Consider the following 23,836-nt stretch of genomic DNA (forward strand, 5'->3'; position numbering starts at 1 on the left):
AGGATGATGTCGTGGAACCACCTCGTGCGGAGACAGAATGTGTCTCCCTTTGTCACTCAGGCACCGCAATAATAAATGTTGTCCACTGAGTAACGGCCCCCCGAGCACCGCCTGAACGACACGCCGGCAAACGATGTTGTACGGAGGCGGGTTATTGACACAGCATGTGCAGTGCGGGGCTGTGTGTGTGTGTGTGCGTGTGCGCGTGCGTGCTCGTGTGAGACGCCACAATGTCGCTCCTGATAAAAGAGAGCCACGTCATTGACCTTCAGCGCTCTCTCACGTCGGTACGTTCTCAGCGCAAAATGTGTGACCCTGAGGCTCCGGGAAGGCCAAACATGGCCTTTAATGCTCGGGCCGCTGCCTGTCGATAAAAAGGCAGCTTGCGTCTGTCCTCCCCTATCAACTCCAGCCCAACGCAGAGCTGGGCTGTTGCTGTGTGCTAAAAACAGCCACGCCACTCAGGAAGATCAAGCTAGCCAATCGGTACGTGCTCATGTGCTGTTGCTAGGCCCTCCCCCTCCCTATCTCTCCCTCTCCCTCCCTCTCTCCCCCGGTGTCTCACACACTCTCAGCCTCCCTATCTCCCTGCTGCTTTGGACACAGAAAAATGGCCGAATAATAAATTCTAACTCAATAAACGAGGAGACAGCAGCTGCAGCCAGACAGTGAGTCCCTTGTCTGGAAGTCTCATTTTTGCTGCAGGGAAACACGCACGTGCACACACACACACACACACACACACACACACACACACACACACACACACACACACACACACACACACACACACACACACACACACACACACACACACACACAGTGAAAAGCAGTGGCCCATTCTTAATTTGAGTGAAATAAATCATGTTTAGCTTCGGACATTGCATTTGCAAAACTCTGTCAGGCATAATACTCCTTCCAGAGAGTACTGGACCTTCGGTGGTGAGCATCTGCAGCAGTAGTGCACCGCTTCTACCACAGAGGGAGGAAGAGGCACAGGAAGTAGCTGCATATGTTCACAGGGACTCCCGACTGTCATGGCCGCCGCGTTAAGAGGGACAGAACGTCAGCGATTGAGCGCAAAGGTCCCGTGACACGGCACCAGGCGTGCCGTGATTAGCCATTACAAGCCGTTTTGGAAATCTGCCCCTCATGACATCACAAGTGGGCGTATCCACCTAGATGTGTTGCTGGATAGATCAGTCTACCAGCTGCCTACCCCAGTGGACTGGAGCAAACATTGCTCATCTGTCCGTCACACATCTAGGTGGACACGCCCACCTGTGACGACAAAAGGGGAAGATTTCCATAACGGCTTGTAACGGCGAATCACACCACACACCTCGCCATGGGACCTTTAATGCAAATAAACCCCAGCAGTACCACTTTATGGTTTATTTAAAAACCCCTCAGTGGCCACAATTTCTAATCCAACTGTCCACCCTAACTCTTTGCCATGATCAAAGCCAGTAGCTGTGAGTGTATGGATTATGTTGCATAATCCATACGCTGCCAATTCATGTGAAAACAAATTGCCATTGACACAGCCCCGCATTTACACATGTAAACAGTGTATTGCGGGGCTGCTGTGCTGTGTTGTGTTGTGTTGTGTCGCGTCGTGTCGTGTGGCGGTGTGCGTGTTGGCGGCGGCGGCGGCGGTGCGTTTACCTTGAGCGAGTCGAAGCAGGCGATGACTCGGCCGTTCTCCACGTGACAGCTGCGCGCCGGGTGGGCGAACTTGCACTCGGCGTCCGAGCGCGAGCAGGTGCCCCGCTGGAACTCCCGGCACACCTCCAGCGTCAGCCACTTGGTGTCCCGGCCCATGCTCATGCTGACCGCCATCGCGAGCCGCACGGCGCCGTCTGGGGACTGGGGCCGGAGTCGGCGGGGGTTCAAAGGTGGAGGAGGTGGTGGTGGTGGTGGTGGAGGTGGTTGTGGTGGCGGTGGTGGAGGTGGTGGCGGTGGCAGTGGCGGCGGTGGCAGTGGTTCGGGAAATCAACAAAGGTTGTATGCTACGTGTGATTTCAAAAGTGATATTAATCCCACATAAAAAGCAGCGGCAAACTTCAACACAGGGACTGCTTCTGTTTACCGAAACGGAGGCGGGTCATTTGGGTTGGAGGATGTTTGGGGGGGAGGGGGGGGGGTCGAGGGGTAGGGACGGCTATGCTAGGACCCGGGTTATTCCGCAGGGGTTAAAAGAACTCGACGTGTGGGCCCGAGCGGGACAGCAGGGGCTTAACTATGAACCGAGGCCAGCTCTGACTCATAGGAGGTTAAAAACAAAACGCTGGGGTGCCGCTCTGGCATGCTAGGAAAGGTAGCGTCCGGATCAGGACACCGCACTGTCCTGGTGACGCAGGCACTGGGATGACTGGTCTGTCCGTCTGTCTGTCTGTCTGTCTGTCTGGCGGCCGGCGACCCCCCCCTTCAGGATCCGTCCCTCCCACCTATCCCTGTACACACACAGTAAGGCGTGAAGCCCCGCTCATGACAACATGGCCGCGTGTGTGTGACAGCCCCGCTGGCGCTGGCTACGTCTAGGGGAGATAAATATCAGCAGGCGTGGAAACCTTGGAAGGGCAGGAGGAGGAGGAGGAGGAGGAGGTGGAGGAGGCGTCCTTGTATTGTTGCGACGGGAGCCGGCGTGTCCGGGGGAGGGCGGAGACGGAGGCCAGCGGCCGGGGGCCGTGGGAGGGAGGCTGGGGTCGGGGGGGGGGGGGGTTACGGAGGGGAGGGAGGGAGGGAGGAGGTTGGATCTCTCTCCGGCGCTCAGTGGGAATAAAAAAACAGCCCCATTCAAGGCCAAACAGGCAGGGTGTAACGCCTCAGTCTCATCCAGCCCCAGGGACGGTTTCTGGGGGAGAGGGGTTGGCGGGGGCCAGGTGGCGGGAGGGGGGGAGCGCGACGCAAAGTGAGGATGGCGGCGGCGGCAACGCAGTACGATGAGAGCCACGCGGTGCGAGGGGGAGCTCTCAGGGGCAAAACTTGCAGCAGCAGCAGCAGCAGCAGCAGCAGCGAGGCACTTGGAACCGTCCCACTTCCTCCTTGGTTCTGCTGTTTCTGTTCCGTCCCCTTTTCCTGATCCCTCCCTTTCTTCCCGTGTTCTCTGGTGGGGGGGGGTGACTCGGTTATCCTCTCGTCCTCATCCTCCTCACGGGGTAATACACCGCACGCTCCGGGTTAGGATTGTACCAACGCTGCGTGGGAAAAAAAAACAAACAACGAATGATACACAACATTAGGTAGAACAAGTCAAAGCAAGAGGAGGAACAAAAAAAAAACGATGGCGGCGCGCGATAGATCCAGGTCCTTGTTTCAGAACTAATGTCATGGCTTTGGAGCGGGCGATGAGAGCCACGCGGCAGAAAGAGAGAAGAAGAACTGGAGAGGGAGGGAGAGGGTGAAGAGAGGGAGGGAGAGGGTGAAGAGAGGGAGAGAGAGAGAGGGAGCGAAATGAGAAACAAATAGGGGAGAGGAGCATACGGGAAGGAGCGAGGGAGGCTGCAATGAACAGGAAAGGGCAAGCTATGTCTTGATTAAGTGATACAGGAGAGAGCGGGACAGAGAGACAAAGAGAGAGAGAGAGAGAGAGAGAGAGAGAGAGAGAGAGAGAGAGAGAGAGAGAGAGAGAGAGAGAGAGAGAGAGAGAGAGAGAGAGAGAGAGAGAGAGAGAGAGAGAGAGAGAGAAGGAAAAAGAGCAGGAGAGAGAGAGAGAGAGAGCAGGAAAAAGAGAGCAGGAGAGAGAGCGAGCACAAAAGGGAGAGAGAGCTGAAGAGAAAGAGAGAGAGAGAGCGACAGAGAGAGAGAGCGACAGAGAGGATGCGGGAGCGGAGCACAGGCAATAAGAAAGGAGTAGGTTTTACTTCCTCCCTGCACTGCAGACCAGAAAGTAATTGAAAAACTTGACATGAACCATATTGCGAGCGGGCTCCAGATCGCCATGTCCTTGAACAAGCTTGGGGGCCAGCACACATGTGGGCACGTTCACCTGTAACTACAGCGACTAGTTAACAACATGGAGAAAAAAAAAAAAAAAAGAGGAAGTGAGGGCGGGGATTAGGATGAGCAATGGGGCTCACGCTTCAAAAGCGCAGCTGCTATGCTGCTCGCAAGGCTGCGGCCAATCAGACGCGGCGTTAAAAAGGCAGCCAAGCTACGTCACCGACCAATGACGGGAGAGGTACCGCAACGGCTGCTCCCCTTGCACTGGGCAAATCTTGTGTTTGCACTGCCTCTTATCTGTAGCACAACCGCGCCACGGCCATGGAGTCCCATGCCCAGACCGAGGCCACGTAGCTCACAGACCATAACATATGCAACGATTTATATATATATATATATATAAAAAATAAAATAAAATAAATGGTGCTTCATTTTCCATGCGTCATTAGAACAGCAGACATCCCTGCGGATTTGTGTGATTAATCGTGTGTTTAGCCGTTCATGGAACGCATTCACACAGGAAGCGTAGAAGCCCCAGGAACTATGGCTGCAACACTGCAACATGTCAACAAAGTCCACCGCAGGAGAGAAAGGATCTACCATACGAGACATCAGTCCCACGTGTTCACACACACACACACACACACACACACATACACACAGGGTAAACAAACACACAAACAAACAAAGAGAGCCAACGGCAGGACAGACCGTGTGTGTGAAAAAAAAAATAAAAAGAGGAGGGCTGCGAGGAGGCAGGGGGGGGCGAGCGGGTTGGAGCGGATTCTATCGGCTCCCCGTGTCTCACGGCGACAGACACAGACGGAGGAGGCGGCGGGGGGGCAAGGGAACAAGTGTGTTGTGTGCTAATGTGCACAAGCCAAAGGAGAACACTGCAGTATGGGGAGGGAGAGAGAGATTTGAGTAGAGAGACGGAGAGGGAGGGGGGGGGGAATTAAACTGATACGGCCATTTGCAAAACCACAACACACACACACACACACCGAGACAAAGAGACAGATAGAGATTGCCAGAGAGAGATTGCCATGCTTCATCTCTTACTGCTTAATGCTTCCCTCCTCCCATCCTGCCCATAGATCGATATGAAAGCAACAGCCCACCTGCACCACCCCCCCTCCCTCATCCTCCAGGTTGTGTGTGTGTGTGTGTGTGTGTGTGTGTGTGTGTGTGTGTGTGTGTGTGTGTGTGTGTGTGTGTGTGTGTGTGTGTGTGTGTGGCGGCGCCCGACGCCCTTGCGTACACACTTTCCAAAGGCCCAGTGAGGGAGCTGCCAGACACACTGCAGGCACCGCAGAGCCATGCTTGCTAGCGCAGGGCGAGCTAGCACGGGGCTTGCTAGGAGCACAATGCTTACAAGAAGAGCTGGGCGATTTCGATTTTTAATCGTTATTCGAATTTATGGTTTAGGACGATTTTTTAAAATAAAAATCGATTATTATTATTATTTATATATATATATATATTTATTTATTTATTTATTTATAAAACGGGTGGCTTAAATCAAGCGATCTGATTGGTTCCCAACTGTTGTATATTGCGTGTATACACACAGCTATGACGCCTGTTCAGTTTACAGAGTTCCGTATCACTCTGCGCTTAACTTGAACTGTTATTTATTTATAAAAGCAATAGCATAGTTCACTGAAGCCTAAAAATATGTTGATTGCTGGTGAGGAAATGTTGTAAAGCAATAGGCACACGGTGAGTGAACTGCTCGATAGTAGGCTAAATTGCCGGCGAACCAAGCTACCGTCTCTAGCCTTCTCTCTGAAGGAGGCTACAGTGTGTTGCATAGCAACCACCGTACACTTTGCAGGCAGCCAGGAGGGACTACTTTTTTGTATTCGTTAAAAAAAATGCTTTTCCGACTTTCTCGCTTTTTCAAAATTGAGGGTGTTTATGACTTTCATTTCGCCATACTTACGTAACCGTTTTATAAAAGCAATAGATCACTTCAGTCAGTGAAATGTGCTCATTATACAGTACATACACAGTTAAGGGACGTTGTCCATCCCAACACGCAGCGGAGGTATAATGAGAACACACCACAGCCTGTCGTGATCTATTGCTTAAATATATATATATTTTTAAATAAAAAAAAATTTTTACCGACCGAAAGCAGCAGCACAACACACGTATTCCAACATCTTAAACTGAGTGAGAGACGTGTGTTATTTATTTTGCTTTTCGTTAATCATTGTTATTCTTCACATAAAATCCAAACTTTAAAAAAAAATATATATATGTAATTTACAGATTTTTTTTGTTGATTAAAATCGATAATCAGGTTTGGTTTAAAAAAATCAGAGATTTTATTTATCGCCCAGCCCTACTCTACTTACAAGCATCATGCGTGTTATTAGCGTTTTGCTTGCTAGTGCAATGGTTCCTGGAGATGCGTTTGCGAGAATGTAACCAGGGAGCAGAAGGGTGGGAGAGCCCTCCTACAGAATGTGTGGAGCTACAGTGGGAGGGTGCACTCTTGCACTCTACAACTGGTGCAGAGTACAGAGAAGGCACTCGATGAGCCATCAACTGATCTCTAACGTCCTCTACTCTGCCGCCGTACTCTATTGATGATTCTCTTTGGATACGCTCTACTGAACTAAAGTAATATTTGTTTTTAATTAAATGCACTTAAATATCTATGCTGGCCTTTTGAGGCGGAAACATGCATGTGCATCAATTATCAAATTGTTTTATTATTATAATCATTATAACAGTTATTATTACAATTATTCCATTTTAAAATCAAGGTTTTCTGCAGCTATAGGTGTGGTAGACAGTGCATAAGAACAATGATTCCGACTCACCAAATTAAAGAACTTCATATTGTTCCAGTTAGGATTCTGTTCTACACTTAGTTTTTTGGGTTTTCCAAGACAATCTCGGAATTGTGTTGTTATAGCGCGATAAGAGAGAAAGCTACCCCAACTATAGCTATGCAACGACTCAAATCAAACAGGCATAGCAAAATGTACTCTTACAACACTGAGGTGTAAAATATCTTATTAACCATATCTATTTTTTATATTGTCTCCAATATATTATTTACAGATAAGACGTTTTTTTTTATTCAGGCTCACCATGAGATTAATTAGCTCTCTCCGTGAATTATTGAACTCCAGCAGAGAGGCCCAGTAATGTAAAGGGTAAGCACAGTGTTGGAAAACTGACAGACTAATAAGTTATTTCATTATTGAAATATAAAAATACTGATTATGGAGATTTGATTGCCGTGTAAAAAATTGTTCTCTTTTGAATAAGGCAACATGTTAATAGTAATTGTTTTTAAATAAATACATTTCAGTTCAAATCCATCCATAGTTCTTGCTGGACAGTGTGGAGTGCGTGTGGTTGAAGAAGCCTCACCTGGCCCCAGTCACACTGATTGGACTCTGGGGCTAAGTGAGGCTGCACACCTGTACGCACCTCTCCTGCCTTGCATAATGGATCACCATCTCTATGTATCATTATCTTCAAACTCTACAATAAACCGGCTTCCAACATCACCAGCCTGTGTCTGTAGGAGCCCACAAAAGCCCCATAGGTTGTGTGTAGCATTGTCTATTGCTACAGACATGTTTTAGTTCGAAGTTTGGAATTGATTAGTGCGATAAGTGCCGGGCTATAGTGCTATTTATTTAATAAGAGAAAATGCATTGGGCATGTTCTTATAGTAGAAGGGGACTGTTGGTGGTACTGGTTACCCTGGCTAACCTTAGGTTGCGCAATCGACGAGGGCATGATGGAGGGCAGGTGTGAGAAACACAAACACAAGGTCAGGACAGGGTTCAACAGGAATACGTCAATGAGACGTTACCATCGAGGCTATCAAAACGTTGAAGACAGAAAAAACATGTTCACACACACACACACACACACACACACACACACACACACACACACACACACACACACACACACACACACACACACACACACACACACACACACACACACACACACACACACACACACCTCGTATGTTCCTCGTAGAGCAATAGCAAGGCCTAATAAGCCATTAAGGAGCATCCGTTCCTATATCTTTCAATGCATTCGTTATGTCATCATCCACTCAATACAGTATCTACGTGTCTCATTAACTTGCACTGATGTGTCTGCTATCCTCCAAGGATACAGTCTGCTCAGCTGCCAGTGACCGCGCTAGGCACTACATACTAATTTCATCATCATGATGATGATAAAAATGGTAATATGTTGCTACGACAAAGAGCTAAGAGCCCACACTGGTCAGTAGAGGTCGGTGGGAATGTAGGACAGAACATGGAGGCCCGGTTGCCGTTGACGAGGGCACACGGCGACCCTCAGCCAATAGGAAGCGAGCCTCTCTAGGCTCCAGCAGTATAACCTTCAAGCGGAGTGGAGGGCTGATGTCCGCACTATGGTGAAACGCAGGACAGAGCGGACATCCTGACCACAGCCCATGCTGTGCCATCACTGGTACGGTAGCCCTATGTTGCTGTACTTGTATTCTGACATATTAACGGCTAGGCTGGCATGAAAATACATTAAACATTTATGGAGAAAAAAATAATATTAGAACAACTATTAAAAGCTATTATTTATAGATATGCCCTGGTAAGGACATGTATTAGTGGTACAAATCTACGCCTTACTGCTGTTCCTAGAAAAGGCTACAAGTAAAGCACCTATTAGCGTTTACATTGCTCCATGTAAGAAGTGCATCAAGCCACATTAGCGTTACCACAAAGATCTACTTAGCATCCTTGATGGATTTTGCATTTGTTTGTAGTTTAAATCAATTGAACTATGTCGCTTTCTGGGTTGTCTTAACCTGCTGATTCCTAGGCTGTAGTTCAGTGTTTCCCATGACCCCGTCCAAATATACAAGGCTCTACACCTTCCACATGCAGGGAACGATAATGAAAGATGTAATGCACGTTATTACTTTACTCCTGTTATTGGATAAATCTAAGAACCCAACAAGTATCACATGGATACAGGCTCAGATAAATCAGAAGGCAATTGGATTATTTTAGAAATATGTACTGAAATGGAGCAAAATACTATTTTTGTGTAATAACAAATAAATAATAACGTAATAAGTACTAATTATAACAGACCGGGGATTCTTTTTTTTATCGCTTTTTATTTGACCTAGTCATTTTAAGATTGTCATTTCTGTCTGCTTGAAGACTAATGGTTTAAATGTGTTATAATCGGAATGCTTTTGAGAGCAGTTTTGGTAGAAAGGTGTATACATTTGGCTTACTACGACAGCTGATACTCCCGATAAAGAAACACGGGAGGTAAACGCAACAGGATGACCAACAGGTCTTGTGGTAGAAGGGGGAATCCATCAAATTCGGACGAGAATAGAATGGATGGGTGGGTAAAGTAAGTCAATCTGTATAGGCTATCTGTATATCATATCAGCTCATTAAAGCAGCGCAACACCCTAGAGCACTATTTAAACCGGTCTAGTCTATTTTGTTAAACATACAGATACAACAAAGAGTAATAACCAAAAAATAGGGGACGGGTGCATTATATATCTCAGTCCTTCCGTGTGCCGGATAAATGATGTGTTATGTGTTTGATCAATAATAAATAAATGTATTAGCCGTGCAGAAATGATTGTGCTGTGGGCCATAACAATATCCATATAGTTATATTAGCAAGGACCATTCAACTGTCTGAGCGAGATTGGGGCGACGAGGACACGCGGTGCACGCCTATGGGTTGTCGGTTATTCAGCTGTAATTTAGTAATAGAAAAGGAGCTAGACTGGCGCAGGGTCCACAGCCTGGAGGGCTTATGAGCGAGTCTAGACACGTTTACTGTTAAACGAGGAAGGACAACATAGCCACTGGACGAGCATATGGACTCAAAGGACAGATCACGGCGTCTGACCCTTAACCCGTTTGTCACCGTGTTGTTGTTTATCAAGATCTTAGCGGCAGTCGCAATGCAATTTTATATTTATAGACCTTTCCTTTGACCAGATTATGATAAACAGGAAGTAAAACCCAATAGTGCGGCGTTCTCAATCGATACAAGACGTTTCCGTGATTTGCTCATTTTTTAGCTTTGTCTTTGGCCTTACAACTTCTCTCATGGGCTTTGCACCCAGCTATTCGTACACGTAAAGTTATAAACGCCAAGCCAACATAAGCAGGATTCACATGCAAAAACGAAAGAGCTCACTCACTGCTCATCCACCCTCGGCTGCTGAATCAGTTCAGTGCGCAACAATTGACCATGTTAGCCTGTCGCTCCTCGATAACCCCCGTGTAACGCTAATGACACCAGCATAGCAATGCGCTTTGAACAGGCTACACATCATAGGCTACATCTTTGTATATCCGGGCACTATAACACTTGTATAGCCAAAATTGCATCACAAAATAATTGCATTTGTAGCAAATAGATAGGAGTTGTCAGGCATACCACAGTAGGCTACAACATCGCATGCAAGCAAGTGCGCCAGGCTCGCTGAAAAAAAAAAGTCAACTGCGCCAGACACGTTCTTACCTGGGCATGTCACACAAATCACATTCAAATTGCAACGTCTCCTCGTTCGTGTGTGGCTGTCTAATAACTCAATAGCCTGCCGTGTCAAATCGTAATTTCCGTCAACACCGACTCCACCAGCTTGACGTTTTCTGCGGTGAAATTTAATATTTAAAAATAATCAAAACAAGGTCAACGCGTGGCTCACGACGGAGTCGCTCGTAGATCAATGTGGGAGAAAGAGAGAGCCCTGGGGAGATCCGTTCCCCGATTGCTCGGTAGTCAAAAGATTCCACACAGAATCAAAATTTAAGGGAGGGCAAAATGGAGAGGGAGGAGTTCGAGGGAGAAAAAAAAAAATTGGACAATGATAGAGCCGTAGTAGATAGAGCACGGTTATCTTTCATGTCGCAAGGACATGGGAAGGGGAGCCAGGTGGATCCTTCGAGCACCAGTGCCGTTGTTGTCTATGAATTTGATTTATAGGAATATGTAGTTCACGATAGACGCTTCATCTATAGGCGTCACTCACCCTTCTGCAGCAGTAACTCCAACCCAGTTGTTACCTAGTCGATAAATTAAAACATTTTAAAGGCGGTTTGTGGGAATATTATACCTACATAGCTTAAGGAAGAAAACACACGAGATCACGATTTGTTCTAATATTTCGGTAAATGGAAACAAGTATTACCTTATGCCTAGGATATAGTTCTATGTCTAGGGTTTTATATTAACCAAACTTCCTTTACCTGCTGGGGTCATTTATATAGCTTTAAAATGGACTATACTGCCCCCTGCTGTTACTTGAAAGTATCACACATGTTGGAATATGGATCACAATGAGCACAGCGTAGGGAGTCTTTTGTTTCTATTTTTTTTTATAAAATAATATTAGGACACAATCATTACATATACACATAACATCGACAGTTATGTTATGCATTGAGGTAAGTATAAAAAAAAGGCAAAACTGCTTTTGTCATTGGTCACATGGATGATTGATAAGTCAGTTTAGCCTACAACACATATTAAACAGTAAAAAAACAATTATACAATTTAGTTTAACCACCATTTCATTCTTTAGCGTACCATCTGGCTACTTCAAATGAGTCGGGTCTATGATTGCCATTCAACTTCAGGCAAGGCTTAAAAAAGGAAAGGTACCATACTATACCTTCAAATCCCCCAAAAGATTAGCAAAATTATTTCTGACAAAGAAATACAACACAGAAAAAAATACAATCTGGATCAATAAATAAATGTGCGTTATTATCATTAGGGACTGACTATTTTTTAGACAGTAAAATAAGCTTACACTGAGACTTGTGACCATTGGAGTTAATGAGGCAAACATGGCAAAAAGAATTAAAAACAAAGATTAAGACATCCTACTTAGTATATCATCCCATCAAACCTTCCCCCAAAGTCCATTTCCATGATTCGTTTCGCTAGAGACCGTTAACTAAAAACACCACCACCTCCTCTTACTGAAACCATTGCAACCATGGTTCCCCTAAAAAAAAAAAAAAAAAACACACCCATCCTTAAATACTACGGTCCTAAACCAGCCGTACACATAACGCATCCTGTCGCTTCGCCCCCCGGGGGGAGAAGCCTCTACCGCCCTCCTCCACTACCACTGCTCCACGTTGTCCGTGTAGTCGTCCACGTTGCCGTTCTCCTCCAGGTCCCACCAGTCGGGCAGCAACCCCTCCGCCTCCAGGGCCTCCCCGCCACCCTCCACCGCCGTCTCCAGGGTCAGCTGGCTCTGGGTGACGGCGGCGGGAGGGGGCCGGTGGTGGTCGTCTGCCCAGTGCGGGGTCCCCTCGGTGGGGCTCGGCGGTCTTCCCGGCCTGGCGGCGGCGACAGCAGAAAGCCTTCCCCGGAGCCTCCGCCTCTCCTGCTGCCTCCTCTCCCTCGCCTGCCGCCGCTCCTGTTGCCGGGCGCGCTGGAAGCGCTGCAGGAAGAGGTCGCGGGCGTACTCGTACAGCTCCACGTCCCAGCGGTTCAGCCGCCGGATACGGCGCTGCGTGTCCAGCGCCACCTCCACGCTGGCGGCGCGGGTCCCGTTGAGCTGCGTGAACGGCGCGATGAAGGCCAGGCGGAAGGTGCGCTCGAACAGGTACTGGGTCTTGCGCTGGTACTCTGTGAGGCCGAAGAAGGCCATGCCCCGGAGGTTGCGCTTGGCGCTCTCCAGGAGGACGGCCGAGCGGTCCCCGTCGCTCATGGCCGACACGTTGTAGCAGCCCACCAGGCTGAGGTCGGCCAGCATGCGGGTCTGCCGGTTGTTGGCCAGGTTGTAGGGGCAGTCCATGAACTCCTGCAGGGAGCAGCCCGACCAGTCGTCGCCCGGGTAGCAGCTGGGCAGCTCGGACAGGGTGGGCGAGTGGCCGTCGCACACGTGGAGGGAGGCCTTCCAGGTGGCTCCGCGCTGCACGTGCCGCCACTCGCTCAAGTAGCGCCACACGGGGTCCCGCAAGATGGTGATGTAATAGTAGTTCCTCCTGGAACAATTCAACATGTTGGCGTCAGGTTTCGTACGTCGATTTTTTTTTTTTTTTGCAAAACATGGCAAGTAGTAGTACTTTTCAGAAGTTCTTCATTTCACTCAAAGTATGTTTACATCTTACCTCGGAATGGGTGTTTCGGGGGCCTCTTGTGTATCCATTCGAGTGGGGACGCAGTTAGTGAGCTCGGTCCAGTCCGCATGGAGCCCGCAGCTCCAGCCGGTGGAGAAGCGGGAGAAGAGCCATGTCTCCTTTTTACCTGGCCGTAGACACGTGCATTTCTTTTGACCTGCGTGACACTCGCAGGGCCTCTCCAGTTGAATGTTGCGCACCAAATGGCGCCCGAACGTGGTGCCTCCGGTCTTTTGGATGTGTAGGAAAACGATTACGTCGTCCCCCTTTATTTTAAAATCTACGGCACGACTTAGGTCGGCTTTTGTAAAGTTAAAGCGAGGGACAAAGCGAACCAGGGCATTGTCCTCGGCGATATACGGGTCCTTTGGGAGTCCGTCTTTGCCGTCACTGGTTCGGTACCCTATGGCATCGCTAGCACTACTGGACTTGAAAATGGACCCAATGCGCAATAACTGGCAATCAGAGCTACCCGGGCACACATACTGGAGAACTATGACGCCGAAGAGCATTACCATGAGCAAGACGATCAGGAGGCGGTGGCTGTAGCTGGACTTTTCATCCATCTTCTCGAGAAAAACAGATAATCATTACTCAAGCGGTCAGATCCCCTGCCCGAGCTGGGGAAACTAAATGCAGTTTGTTTGGATCGCGACCCTTCCAGCTAGCTACAATGGTCGCCAGCAAAACAACAACAACAATGCGATCGCTAACACAATTCGCTACCATTTGCTAACCAGGCACTGAAGTGATGTTGCAGTAGCAAAAAAAAAAAGGAGACGTATAAAGTACGATTATCTCCGGTTACGATTGTAATATAATGCAATTAAAACACCGGTGTGTTATTTATTGGAGCAACACGTAACGAATGTTTGTTGGGAAGTGTCCCACCGCTACCGATCCCGATCCTTGACCTCTCTTCCCAGCAGTCACTGCGCTAAAAGTGGGAGTAGAAATGACGTCATGAGGTCTCGACGTCACGGGTTAATGTTTTGTTAGCGTAATTGAAATCTCCGGTTACTTTTGTAATCTATAAAATTAAGACATAACAGTTATTTCTATTATGATTAAATTGCCTCGATTCTCGCCGTCTGTAAATATATTTGGTATTTTGCCAATGGCTTAGGTATAAGACATGTGCCGAAATAGCTCAGTTGGGAGAGCGTTAGACTGAAGATCTAAATGTCCCTGGTTCGATCCCGGGTTTCGGCAGAACATTTTATAGTTGCTTCAACTTTGATTATATGCTGGGCTGCTCCCAGCATCACTTGTACAAAAAGGTGCCATTTTAGAATCTGCCTAACTCCGAACGGAAAGTCTGACATCAACACACATAACCAAGAACACCCGGAATGTGGGGTAAAAAAGTACTGTAAACATAATTTAAAGTTGACAAGCTAGATTATCTCATAGGCACTTATATACACAGAATAGATATAAATATATCTATTCTGTGTATATAAGTGCCTATGACATAACCTAGCTTGTCAACTAGGCACTTATATACACAGAATATATATATAAATATATATATTCTGTGTATATAAGTGCCTATGACATAATTCTGTGTATATAAGTACCTATGCTATATTTAGTTTGCACTCCTAGCCAACCTCATTGAACTCAATTGTGTTGAATGTGAAGTTCAGCTTTTATACATGTGCCACAAATACAAAGAGAAAAGGAACAAATCTTGACTCAACACTATTCATGGTCATTAAATGAAAACACATTTGCTTAAATATTGACAGTCTTTATTTCAACAAGACTAGGAAATGATGCTTAATATACCTTTTCTCTTACAATTTAACATCTACCTCATCTTGTTTCCCACAACATTTAGGAAGTACTCCAACAAGTAAAAATCTCATGAACTGTTATAGCCTCTTTAAGAGACCTCTAAAAAGGTTGCTCAATATTTACATTGTTTTTCTTTCTTTAACTCTTGTTCAGTCACTCCATTCTCTCCGCTCCACAGTGTACGAGTACAACTTTCTGTCCTTGAGGGCCACAGGCAGGCGGAAGGCTTCCCCCAGCCCAGACCGGAGCCCAGGAGCTCCCTAACTCAATCCTTAACTTACATCCACTGGGGGAAATGTGACTGCCCGGGCCCTGCAAGCACAGACATCTAACTATCACTACCCAAAACATCCCCCCCTCGCTGCTTTTGGGAGAGATTCATGCTTCATTACTTACAGATCCGACTCCCCCACACAAACTACAATAACAACAAGCCCTTGCAGAAATGTTGGTGGGTCACGGGAACATAGGCACTGAAACGGTCTAATGAGAGGGCCCCACCACCAAACCAACCTGTCAAATCAAGACATTCTGTGATGGGTTGCATAGATCTGTCTCTGCTGCTTGGTTGCGTTTGATTCTCCCGGCCCTCCTGGCTGGATGCTCCTGTCCTTTACTGATTTCATTCACATTCTCTCCCTTTCCATTGGGAACAATGGAATAAAAACCGTACACAGTCAAAACTGATTTTCTCTATTATTTTAACCGGCATTAAATAAAATGCGTTGATTTAAAATGTCTAACAAAACACTTGTCTTATGCCAGCACTTTTCAATTTTCATATATCATTTTTATCTGAACGGCGTGTGCATGTGGAATACTGTAATTTGTAGGTACTTTTGTCCCTTCTGGAAGCACTTTTGCAAAGGCACTGCTTAACAAAAAATGCATAACTTACTGTACACAAAAAAGCTATTTTTCGGCACCACGGTATGTGAGAGGTGAAATGACCCGGGCAATGAAACTGACAGGATATCAATTTAAAAGAAAAACCTTACATTGTTCTCGCCACTTGGCTACAAGTGCAACCTAGTACAAAAACACCTTGAAGCGTAATCAAGCAGACAACAAATACAAGAGACTGCATTGACTAGTCATTAAAACCTACATTCTTTTTTTTGTTTGTTTGTTTGTTTAGCCTTTAAGAATTAGTTGACAACGTACCGAGGTTTGGCAACCCCCACCGACACCTGTATCGGATCCGCTCTGGTGGAACTCGTGATTAAACGTCAACCGGTTCCACATGTTCATTTGAAATGGCATGACGCGAGCACCAAAGGCTTTCAGGAAGGAGTCCATTTACACTGAAATCTCGTACAGAGGTACACGTGTGTATACGGGGGATGGGAAAGGGGGGGGGGGGGGGGGGGGCAGAGGCAAAATTGGTGTACACTGCCCCACAAAGCAGAACAGCCCCCAAATCTGTGCACAATCACTCCCACTAGCTCCGAAAAAGAAAAAGTCACTGTAGTACCTAATATATATCTTCATTCCAAAACAGATCTACAAATTACAACACTTTCTCCACATCAAACCCTGTATTAAAAAATAGTCTGTCATTTTGTTGTACTTTGATGAAAACCTCCATACCATATAGCTCCTCCCCCATCCCCACCCCAGATATCATTGGACATGCCACTCATGTCCTCGTTCTTGTCTCTCTTGACACGCAAAATTGCATCAAGTCAGTGTACAACTGATACGACGGTACCGAAGGGCAATCAGGAATTGTGTAGTGAACTCAGTCTCTTTAGAGGGGGGGTAATGCCTAGGCAGGGCCCGGTCCTCCTAAGCCATTCTTGCCATTCACACCCTAGCCACTAGATCTCACAACCAGCTTGCGCTTACACCTAAAACATGAACATTGACGGATGTTTAATGACGGTGAGGTATTATTTTTAAATTACCAAAATGGTTTCTATTTAATTAAAAAAAGAGGTTGATAGATAAAAGCTGGCATTAAGGTTGAAATAACTCGTTATTAGAAACTACTGTATACATATTAAGGCACATGAATGCCTTCCCAAAGAATGATTGCATCTCTAGGTGAAACCGTTTGGTAATGTTGCTTTCTGTAGCTCTGGAAGAGGCAGTAAGCAGCTCTCAAAAGCAACAGTAAAGACCTGATACCGTGGTCTTTTTTCTAAGCCAGTATTTTTAAATACTCTTAGAACAAACTAGCCTACAAGTACCGACTGGCTGATATCTGGATTGGAAGCAATAGTTGTCCATTTCATAGAAGATAAAGGGGCTATTTGTGTTTGATATTTGGGAAATACCACACAACTCCATTGTTTCAAGAACCGAGCAGTTGTTCAATTGCTTCCTATTTAGATTGCTCAGGCCACAATAGTTTAGGTTCAGATAAACGATAATTTTAGATTAAAATGCTAATTGAAACAATCCTATACCATGTCCAATCGTCGAGTGTTCAGAGCTCTCACGGGCCTGTGAGCATCGAAGCGTTCCTTGGAAAACACTACTCTCTTTTTTTGTTTTTTTGGAAATCATATCGCTGTACATCGATGTCCTTAAAAAATATATAAACAAATAATTAAAACTGAAGTTATTGTAATATTGTAATATTAATAAGAGTCTTCCCCTTCCCCACCCCACCCCTCCCCCCCCCCCCCAAAGGGCGGACAGACCAAGGTCCTGAAGGCAGTCTTTTCTTTCTCAAAAGTTCTCTGACAGATATCCCCCTCGTTCCGCTTGTGTTCCTCTTCCTCTTCCTTCCTGGCGCTCTGGTTCCCCCTGGGCCTCCAGTCTTGCTTCTATCTCCAGTGGGGAGCGAGGAGAGCGAGGAGCAGCCCGCAGGCCGCCAGCGCCCAGCCGCCCGGTGCGGCGGCGGCCGCGGACGTGTCCGTCTGCAGCACCACCACCACCTTCTTGACGTGGGGCACGACCGGGTTGGCCGGTGTGGAGAAGTAGATGTCCCGGTCCGTCTCGCAGGTCGGCGAGTCGCAGCCGCTGCCGCTCCCCTCGCCGCTGTCGTCTGCCTCGTCTGAGCGACACACAGGCACCACGAGGTTAGAGGATTTAAAAAAGGGGCGTTGTTCTGCACTACATTTACATTGAGCAGACTTGCATTAAGTGCATTTGTCGGAAGAAGCGTATACTCATTGCTCGTTTGTTTTAACTTGTGTATTTTATTCTTACGTATGTCTTTGAGTATTTAGATTAGACGCAACATGAATATAAATAAAAATGGATTTCATTGTCATTATTAAAAGCGGTCCTTTGGTCCTCACCGGTGAAAACGGAGATGTCAGTCCCGCTGTGCGCTGCCTTCAGCCAGCTGGTCATTTCCTTCAGGACGGCTATTTGACTGCGAATTACCACATCTGGCCTCGTGATGTCCACCTCCACGTCCGGGTTCGACACCTGATTGGCTAGGCCATTGCCGATGACGACGGAATCATATCTAAAAGCACAAGGGGGGGGGGGGGGGGGGGTATATGAGATGTAGATCGGAGCCATGGCGTGGCGTACAACCGACACGCCGCGCACCACTTCTACGGGCTGGGGTTTGTGCGCTGGCCGTGTGTCCATACCTGCTTTTCGCGGTTCCGTTCCAGCACTCATCACCCGGCGCTATTCTCTCTCCGTCGCACACTGTGTCTGGCAGCGTGGACCAGAACTTCTTGGCGAACTTCAGCTTCTTTTTTACATCGGTCGTCTTAAGAAAAGGTGAAAAAGATTTTAAAAAAAGGGTTACACAACACAATAAAGAGCATAGATAGTGAGGCAAACGACGCGCACAACAAAAACCCTTAAGGCTCAGTTATGGTTCCACGTCAACGCAACGCTTACGTCCTTGCGGACCCTCCTTGCCTCCACTGCGAGGGCCTGACGTGCGCCTCCAAAAAAATTGCAACCTTGCACCGAGGCGGCGCAGCAGCGTGGGCTGTGATTGGTCCGCCCACTTAAAACCAGACGCAGAACCAAAACAGGTTCAGGACTGCGTCAACGCATCTGCATGGTCGTTGCGTGACGTTGAACCACAACTGAGCCGTAAGTCCTACAGATACACACTGGAAAAGCATCTCATTGTCTGGCGGGAGCGTACCAGTCTGTCCAGGCTGGTGCCGGCGGCGGTGGTGGGCCTGGCGTCCGGGCTGTAGGGCCGGAAGCGGCCGGTGAAACCCGTCTCCTTCGCCGAGCGCCGGGACCGGAAGCCCTTGGCCGGCCGGGGCTGACCGCATCCCTGGAAGATCTGCAGGAGACGGCCGGAGAATGGGTCAGCAGGGGGGGAGGTAGGGGTGTGTGTGTGTGTTTGGGGTGTGTTTGGGTTCGGTGTGTGTGGTGTGTGTTTGGGTTCGGTGTGTGTGTGTGTGTGTTTGGGTTTGGTGTGTGTGTGTGTGTGTGTTTGGGTTCGGTGTGTGTGTGTGTGTTTGGGTTCGGTGTGTGTGTGTGTGTTTGGGTTCGGTGTGTGTGTGTGTGTGTACAGCTCACACACACCAGCACCCGTTGTAACTGCCAGCGTTGTGTGTGTGTGTGTGTGTGTGTGTGTGTGTGTGTGTGTGTGTGTGTGTGTGTGTGTGTGTGTGTGTGTGTGTGTGTGTGTGTGTGTGTGTGTGTGTGTGTGTGTGTGTGTGTGTGTGTGTGTGTGTGTGTGTAAAACACTGACCTTCTGCGACACTTGCATGCTGTTCTCCTGCATGTTCATGATGGCCTCGGAGATCTTCACGTCGATGGGGTCCATGACGGACTCAAAGTTGAAGGGCCCCTCTAGCCGGTCGGCCAGACTAAGCATGGCATCTGAACAACAAGAAAACAACAACAAAAAGTACATTTAATTCATGCAGATGGATACAATTTCATAAAAAAAAAAAGTGCCTTTGATTGCCCTTGCATGTAACGATACGATACAACTTTATTGTATCGAAACTGAAATTTGTTTTGCCTCCATGGCGTCTCCGTTCAAGATACACAACAAGACATACAATACAGGACTAGTCACAAGAACAGAAGGTAAAGAACAACAAAAACAACAACATACCCTCTGAATTATCAATACTGATTTAGCAGCAGGACAGACAGACAGTCTGTTTCTCTTAAATTTGGGGACTCTAAACCGCCTCATGGAGGGCATCAGTTCATATTCTCCATTTAAAACATGTAAGGGGTCAGAGGAGATACTTGAACACTAGGGGGAGGCACTGTGCCGCCTGCTGGAGCGAGCGGACTGGAGGGGCTGCCTGTGCAGCAGCTGGGACAGGAATGCAGAGTTCTGTTTCAGGGGAGCTGACACAAAGAACGAACCTGAGGCCTCCTGCCACACAGGCTGCCCTGCTGTCAGCACACCCACTGAACACAACCGTCTGGGTGAACACCTTGTTCCACTCTCCGCTTCTAACAGCATATCGCCGCTTGAGGTGCCTGAATTCTTATGCAGTATGTTATCTTAATAAACTTTAGAATAATCATACACTTTTCGGCATACATGGGAAACAACTTGGTACTATAATGTACGATACTGGTAAGTACCGAAGCCGTAAGCATTACACAGACAAAAGATTTGAAAGTAGATGCCAGAAAGCGAATGAATATTTCACTTAAACTTCTCCTTTCTTCCCATGCAAATGTATCGAGGGTCAGAACAAATATAGCACTCCAACGATGAAATAAAGAAGCTTTTAACTCCACTCGCATTTCCCCTTTACTGGTCAACCAACCCACCATCCCCATCCCAATTCTCCCCACCAACAAAAACGACAGTACGTCGAGTTGGACTCACCGACAAAGTTGTTCCACTCGGTGTCCAGGTCGGCCTGGTTGGCCAGGCAGCCCCGCATCACGTTGAGGCAGTAGTTCTGGCAGGGCTTCAGGGCCACCTGGCCCGAGCAGTAGGGACAGTACAGCATCTTCATGGAGGCCCGCACGCAGCTGGGAGACGCCGTGACCTTTGGGGGGTGGGGGGGGGGGGGGGACAGAGGTGTGTCCTGGTTAGCACTTGACACAACACGTCCGGACGTCGGAGACGTGACACCGAGCGTCACATCTGGACGCTGAATGCACAGGCGCTCTCTCTCGTGTGCCGTTTGACTCAGGTGGGTCTTTATTAAAACGACTGCATTTGTTTTATCGTGTTCATCTGAAACTCTAACCCGTGAATGAGTCACTGCTGCTACGGCGAAACTGAACATGAACTAGTGTCGTATTGCACATCTAAGGAGTTCATGTAATCAGAGAAATATACGCTGTAATGTGTGTACATGCACACACATACAGTGTCACACACACACACACACTCATTGATATTCAATTTCAATCGCGTCCCGGAGCAGAAAACCCCACACCTCTGCCTCCTGCGTTGCCATATGACACCTCGACACACGGTCAAACTGGTTCTTCTCAACTTGTCAAACGCACCAAAAAAATCCCTGTGCTCGGAGATGACAAATCATGGTCTGACAAAAGCCTTGCATTGTACATTCAGCCTGGGGCGACGGTTTTATCATGCGCTAATTCGCGATCAACCCCTCATTACACAAGGTGCGCTCGGGACAAGGCCAGCGCTGCACTGTACTTCTTAAGGCAGACAAGCCCTTAATCAAACACTGAATGGAAACCGCGTTTCATTTCTTCCCCCCCCATGTGTGGAAGACCGCAGCACTGACAAGACAGCCTCTCCCCGACAGACACAGACAGACAGACAGACAGACAGACAGACAGAGAGAGAGAGAGAGACACACAGAGAGAGACACAGACAGACAGAGACACAGACAGACAGAGACACACACACACACACACACACACACACACACACACACACACACACACACAGAGAGAGAGAGAGACACAGACAGACAGACAGACAGGGAGAGAGACCAAGAGAGAGAGACTGAGACAGACAGACAGACAGAGACACACACACACACACCCCACTCCCACTCCCCCCCCCCCCGCCCCCGCCCTCACTCACCGTGGACACGCGGTTGACCACCTCGGGCATGAGCGCCAGGCCGCGGGTGAAGGTGCGCGCCGCCACGAAGGCGCGCGTCAGCTGGAGGCGGAGCTTGCGCGGCACGTCGCCGAAGGGCTGCAGCTGGTCGGTGTGGCGGCTGACGCACTCCATGTAGGCGCTGGTGAAGTCGTACTGCACGTTGACCAGGCGCAGCATGCGCTCCAGCAGGTCGGCCCAGAAGTCCGACAGCATGGCGTCCAGGTCGACGGCGGCGCTGCCCGACAGGTAGTAGCGCTTCAGCGAGGCGAAGAAGTTCTTGAAGAGCTCGGCGTTCTGCACGTACATCATGCCGTAGGTGCGCACGAACATGCTGTTGAGCGAGCGCTCGGCGTTCTCCAGCAGCTCCCGGAAGAACTCTGTGGACGGGGACGGGATGGAGAGGGAGGAGGAGGAGGAGGAGAGGGAGGAGGAGGAGGAGAGGGAGGAGGAGGAGGAGGAGAGGGAGGAGGAGGAGGAGGAGAGGGAGGAGGAGGAGGAGGAGAGGGAGGATCAGTTTGAGTGAGGGAGTCTTCACCATCAGAATGTCAAGATGATATTCTTGCTACTAGACTATAATAATGATGATAATGATAATACATTGGGGGCGGCATTAGCTCAGGACGCCCTCACCCTAATTGCTGGCTGTCGCCCTGTGTGGTCGACTCCGCCGTCGGTGTGTGAATGGATGTGTGCATGAATGGGTGAATGTCAGTCGACACTGTAAAGCGCTTTGGATAAAAGCGCTGTATAAATGAGGACCATTCACATTGGACAAGTCTTCATTATGTATCCCAAAACAAATCGATGCCCATTACATTACATTATTCAAACACAGTTTAATAACATATACTCTAGACAAATAAGGGCCAACACACAAGACATTAGACTGCATCCTATGGAGGAGCGGTAGAGGATGGGGTTGAGCTCCACGCGATCAGACCAATAGAAGCAGCCGGGCTTTAAAAAGGCAGCGCTCGATGGAATCAGATGGATGACTTTTCCATGCGACCCCGTGCCAACATTTTGACAACTTCTCCAGTCAGCCGGGGTGAATACAGTCAGAGCCACAACGATAATCACTTCGGAAGGGAACGGACATGCAGCCAGGAATTTATTTTGGGACGGGAGAGAGACGGGCCGGGGCCAACTAGACTAGGGCAGGATATAACAAGAGGCTGGGGGGGGGGGGGGGGGGTAGCGGGTGAGGAGGAGGAGGAGGAGGAGGAGGAGGAGGAGCCGGGGGCGACTCCATCAAACAGAAGAGTGGCGCTGGCCGAGTGGCATTAGAGGAGAGTGGCATTCCGTCCGGCTCGCCCGCCCGCCCGCACGCTCGTCGTCTCAAACAGAGAGTGTCTCCCTCGCGTCAGTGCCGCCGCGCACCGACCGCCATCAATGGCGTTCCCTCCGTTGTCACATTCCATTCCGTTTCCTTTCTCCCCGGCCGTCTCTCGGACTGTCCTTCAGCCGCCCGCTCAATAGGATTACTGCATAATGAAGCAGCGCCCAGCCCCAGCTCCAATAGGGACCTGTCCCAGACCAGCGACACAACAGCAGCCAGCCCCACATCCCTCGCCCTCTCTCTCTCTCGCCCTCTCTCTCTCTCTCTCTCTCTCACTTCAGAGAGTTCTCTTCACTGAAGGCAGGGAACAATGACCTACTTCATCCTAAGGAATGCCCATCAACCCCCCCCCGCCCCCCCCTCCCACCTCCACCCATCTCCTATACCCCCCAATAATCCAGCCCCTTCTTCCACCACCACTTGCGCCCCCCCCCCCCCCCTCCCTCCCTCCCCCTTCTTAATCTGAACAAAATGAGAGTTCCAGAATTCCTCAGTCTTCAAAAAAAAAAAAAAAAAAGAAAATTCTGCATTTTTTTTTTCACCGACAGGCCGGTGCTTCGCCGGCCCTTTCATTGCCCCTCCCCTCGCGTCCCCCCCCCCCACCAACACGCCGCGGCCCTGAGACACTGCTGCCCCCCCCCCCTC

At 48.5% G+C, this 23,836-nt stretch overlaps 3 protein-coding genes and 1 non-coding gene across 10 annotated transcripts in view; 1 reads left to right on the top strand and 3 right to left on the bottom strand.

The window, feature by feature from the left end:
* mbnl3 (muscleblind-like splicing regulator 3) overlaps positions 1–10,723 on the bottom strand; it is a 30,468-nt gene extending 19,745 nt beyond the window's left edge. For all 7 annotated transcript variants that reach the window (XM_084469722.1, XM_084469721.1, XM_084469724.1 and 4 more), the window contains exons 1-2: positions 10,486–10,723; positions 1,669–3,200 (exon numbers count right to left, since the gene is read on the bottom strand). In XM_084469722.1, coding sequence (XP_084325848.1) covers positions 1,669–1,842 — 174 coding nt within the window. In that variant the 5' untranslated portion in view covers positions 1,843–3,200; positions 10,486–10,723. The remainder of the gene's footprint in view (positions 1–1,668; positions 3,201–10,485) is intronic.
* Positions 10,724–11,382: 659 nt separating this feature from the next.
* On the bottom strand, positions 11,383–14,003 carry hs6st2 (heparan sulfate 6-O-sulfotransferase 2). The gene is made up of 2 exons (XM_084469209.1): positions 13,095–14,003; positions 11,383–12,968 (listed from the first exon to the last, which is right to left on the bottom strand). Exons 1-2 carry the CDS (start codon positions 13,667–13,669, stop codon positions 12,098–12,100), a joined length of 1,446 nt encoding a protein of 481 aa, XP_084325335.1. The 5' UTR covers positions 13,670–14,003; the 3' UTR covers positions 11,383–12,097.
* A 239-nt stretch (positions 14,004–14,242) lies between these two features.
* On the top strand, positions 14,243–14,315 carry AC3HAE_019565 (transfer RNA phenylalanine (anticodon GAA)). The gene has a single exon. It is a non-coding gene; the product is annotated as a tRNA-Phe (tRNA).
* Positions 14,316–16,039: 1,724 nt separating this feature from the next.
* gpc4 (glypican 4) lies at positions 16,040–22,356 on the bottom strand (the record flags this gene model as incomplete). Its single annotated transcript, XM_084469130.1, has 7 exons — positions 16,040–17,907; positions 18,155–18,327; positions 18,458–18,582; positions 18,973–19,119; positions 19,534–19,664; positions 20,644–20,809; positions 21,832–22,356. Coding segments are annotated over 7 exons (1,497 nt in total), but the record flags the coding sequence as incomplete, so codon positions are not given.
* Between the last annotated feature and the right edge of the window lie 1,480 nt (positions 22,357–23,836).

Source organism: Micromesistius poutassou (assembly GCF_964030765.1).
Source record: "Micromesistius poutassou genome assembly, chromosome: 6".
Taxonomy (NCBI): domain Eukaryota; kingdom Metazoa; phylum Chordata; class Actinopteri; order Gadiformes; family Gadidae; genus Micromesistius; species Micromesistius poutassou.

Coding starts and splice junctions, on each gene's coding strand:
- hs6st2 (XM_084469209.1), bottom strand. CDS start 13,669: ATGGATGAAAAGTCCAGCTACAGCCACCGCCTCCTGATCGTCTTGCTC. Junction 12,969..13,094: donor CCCGAAACACCCATTCCGAG/GTAAGATGTAAA, acceptor GAATTGTTCCAG/GAGGAACTACTATTACATCA.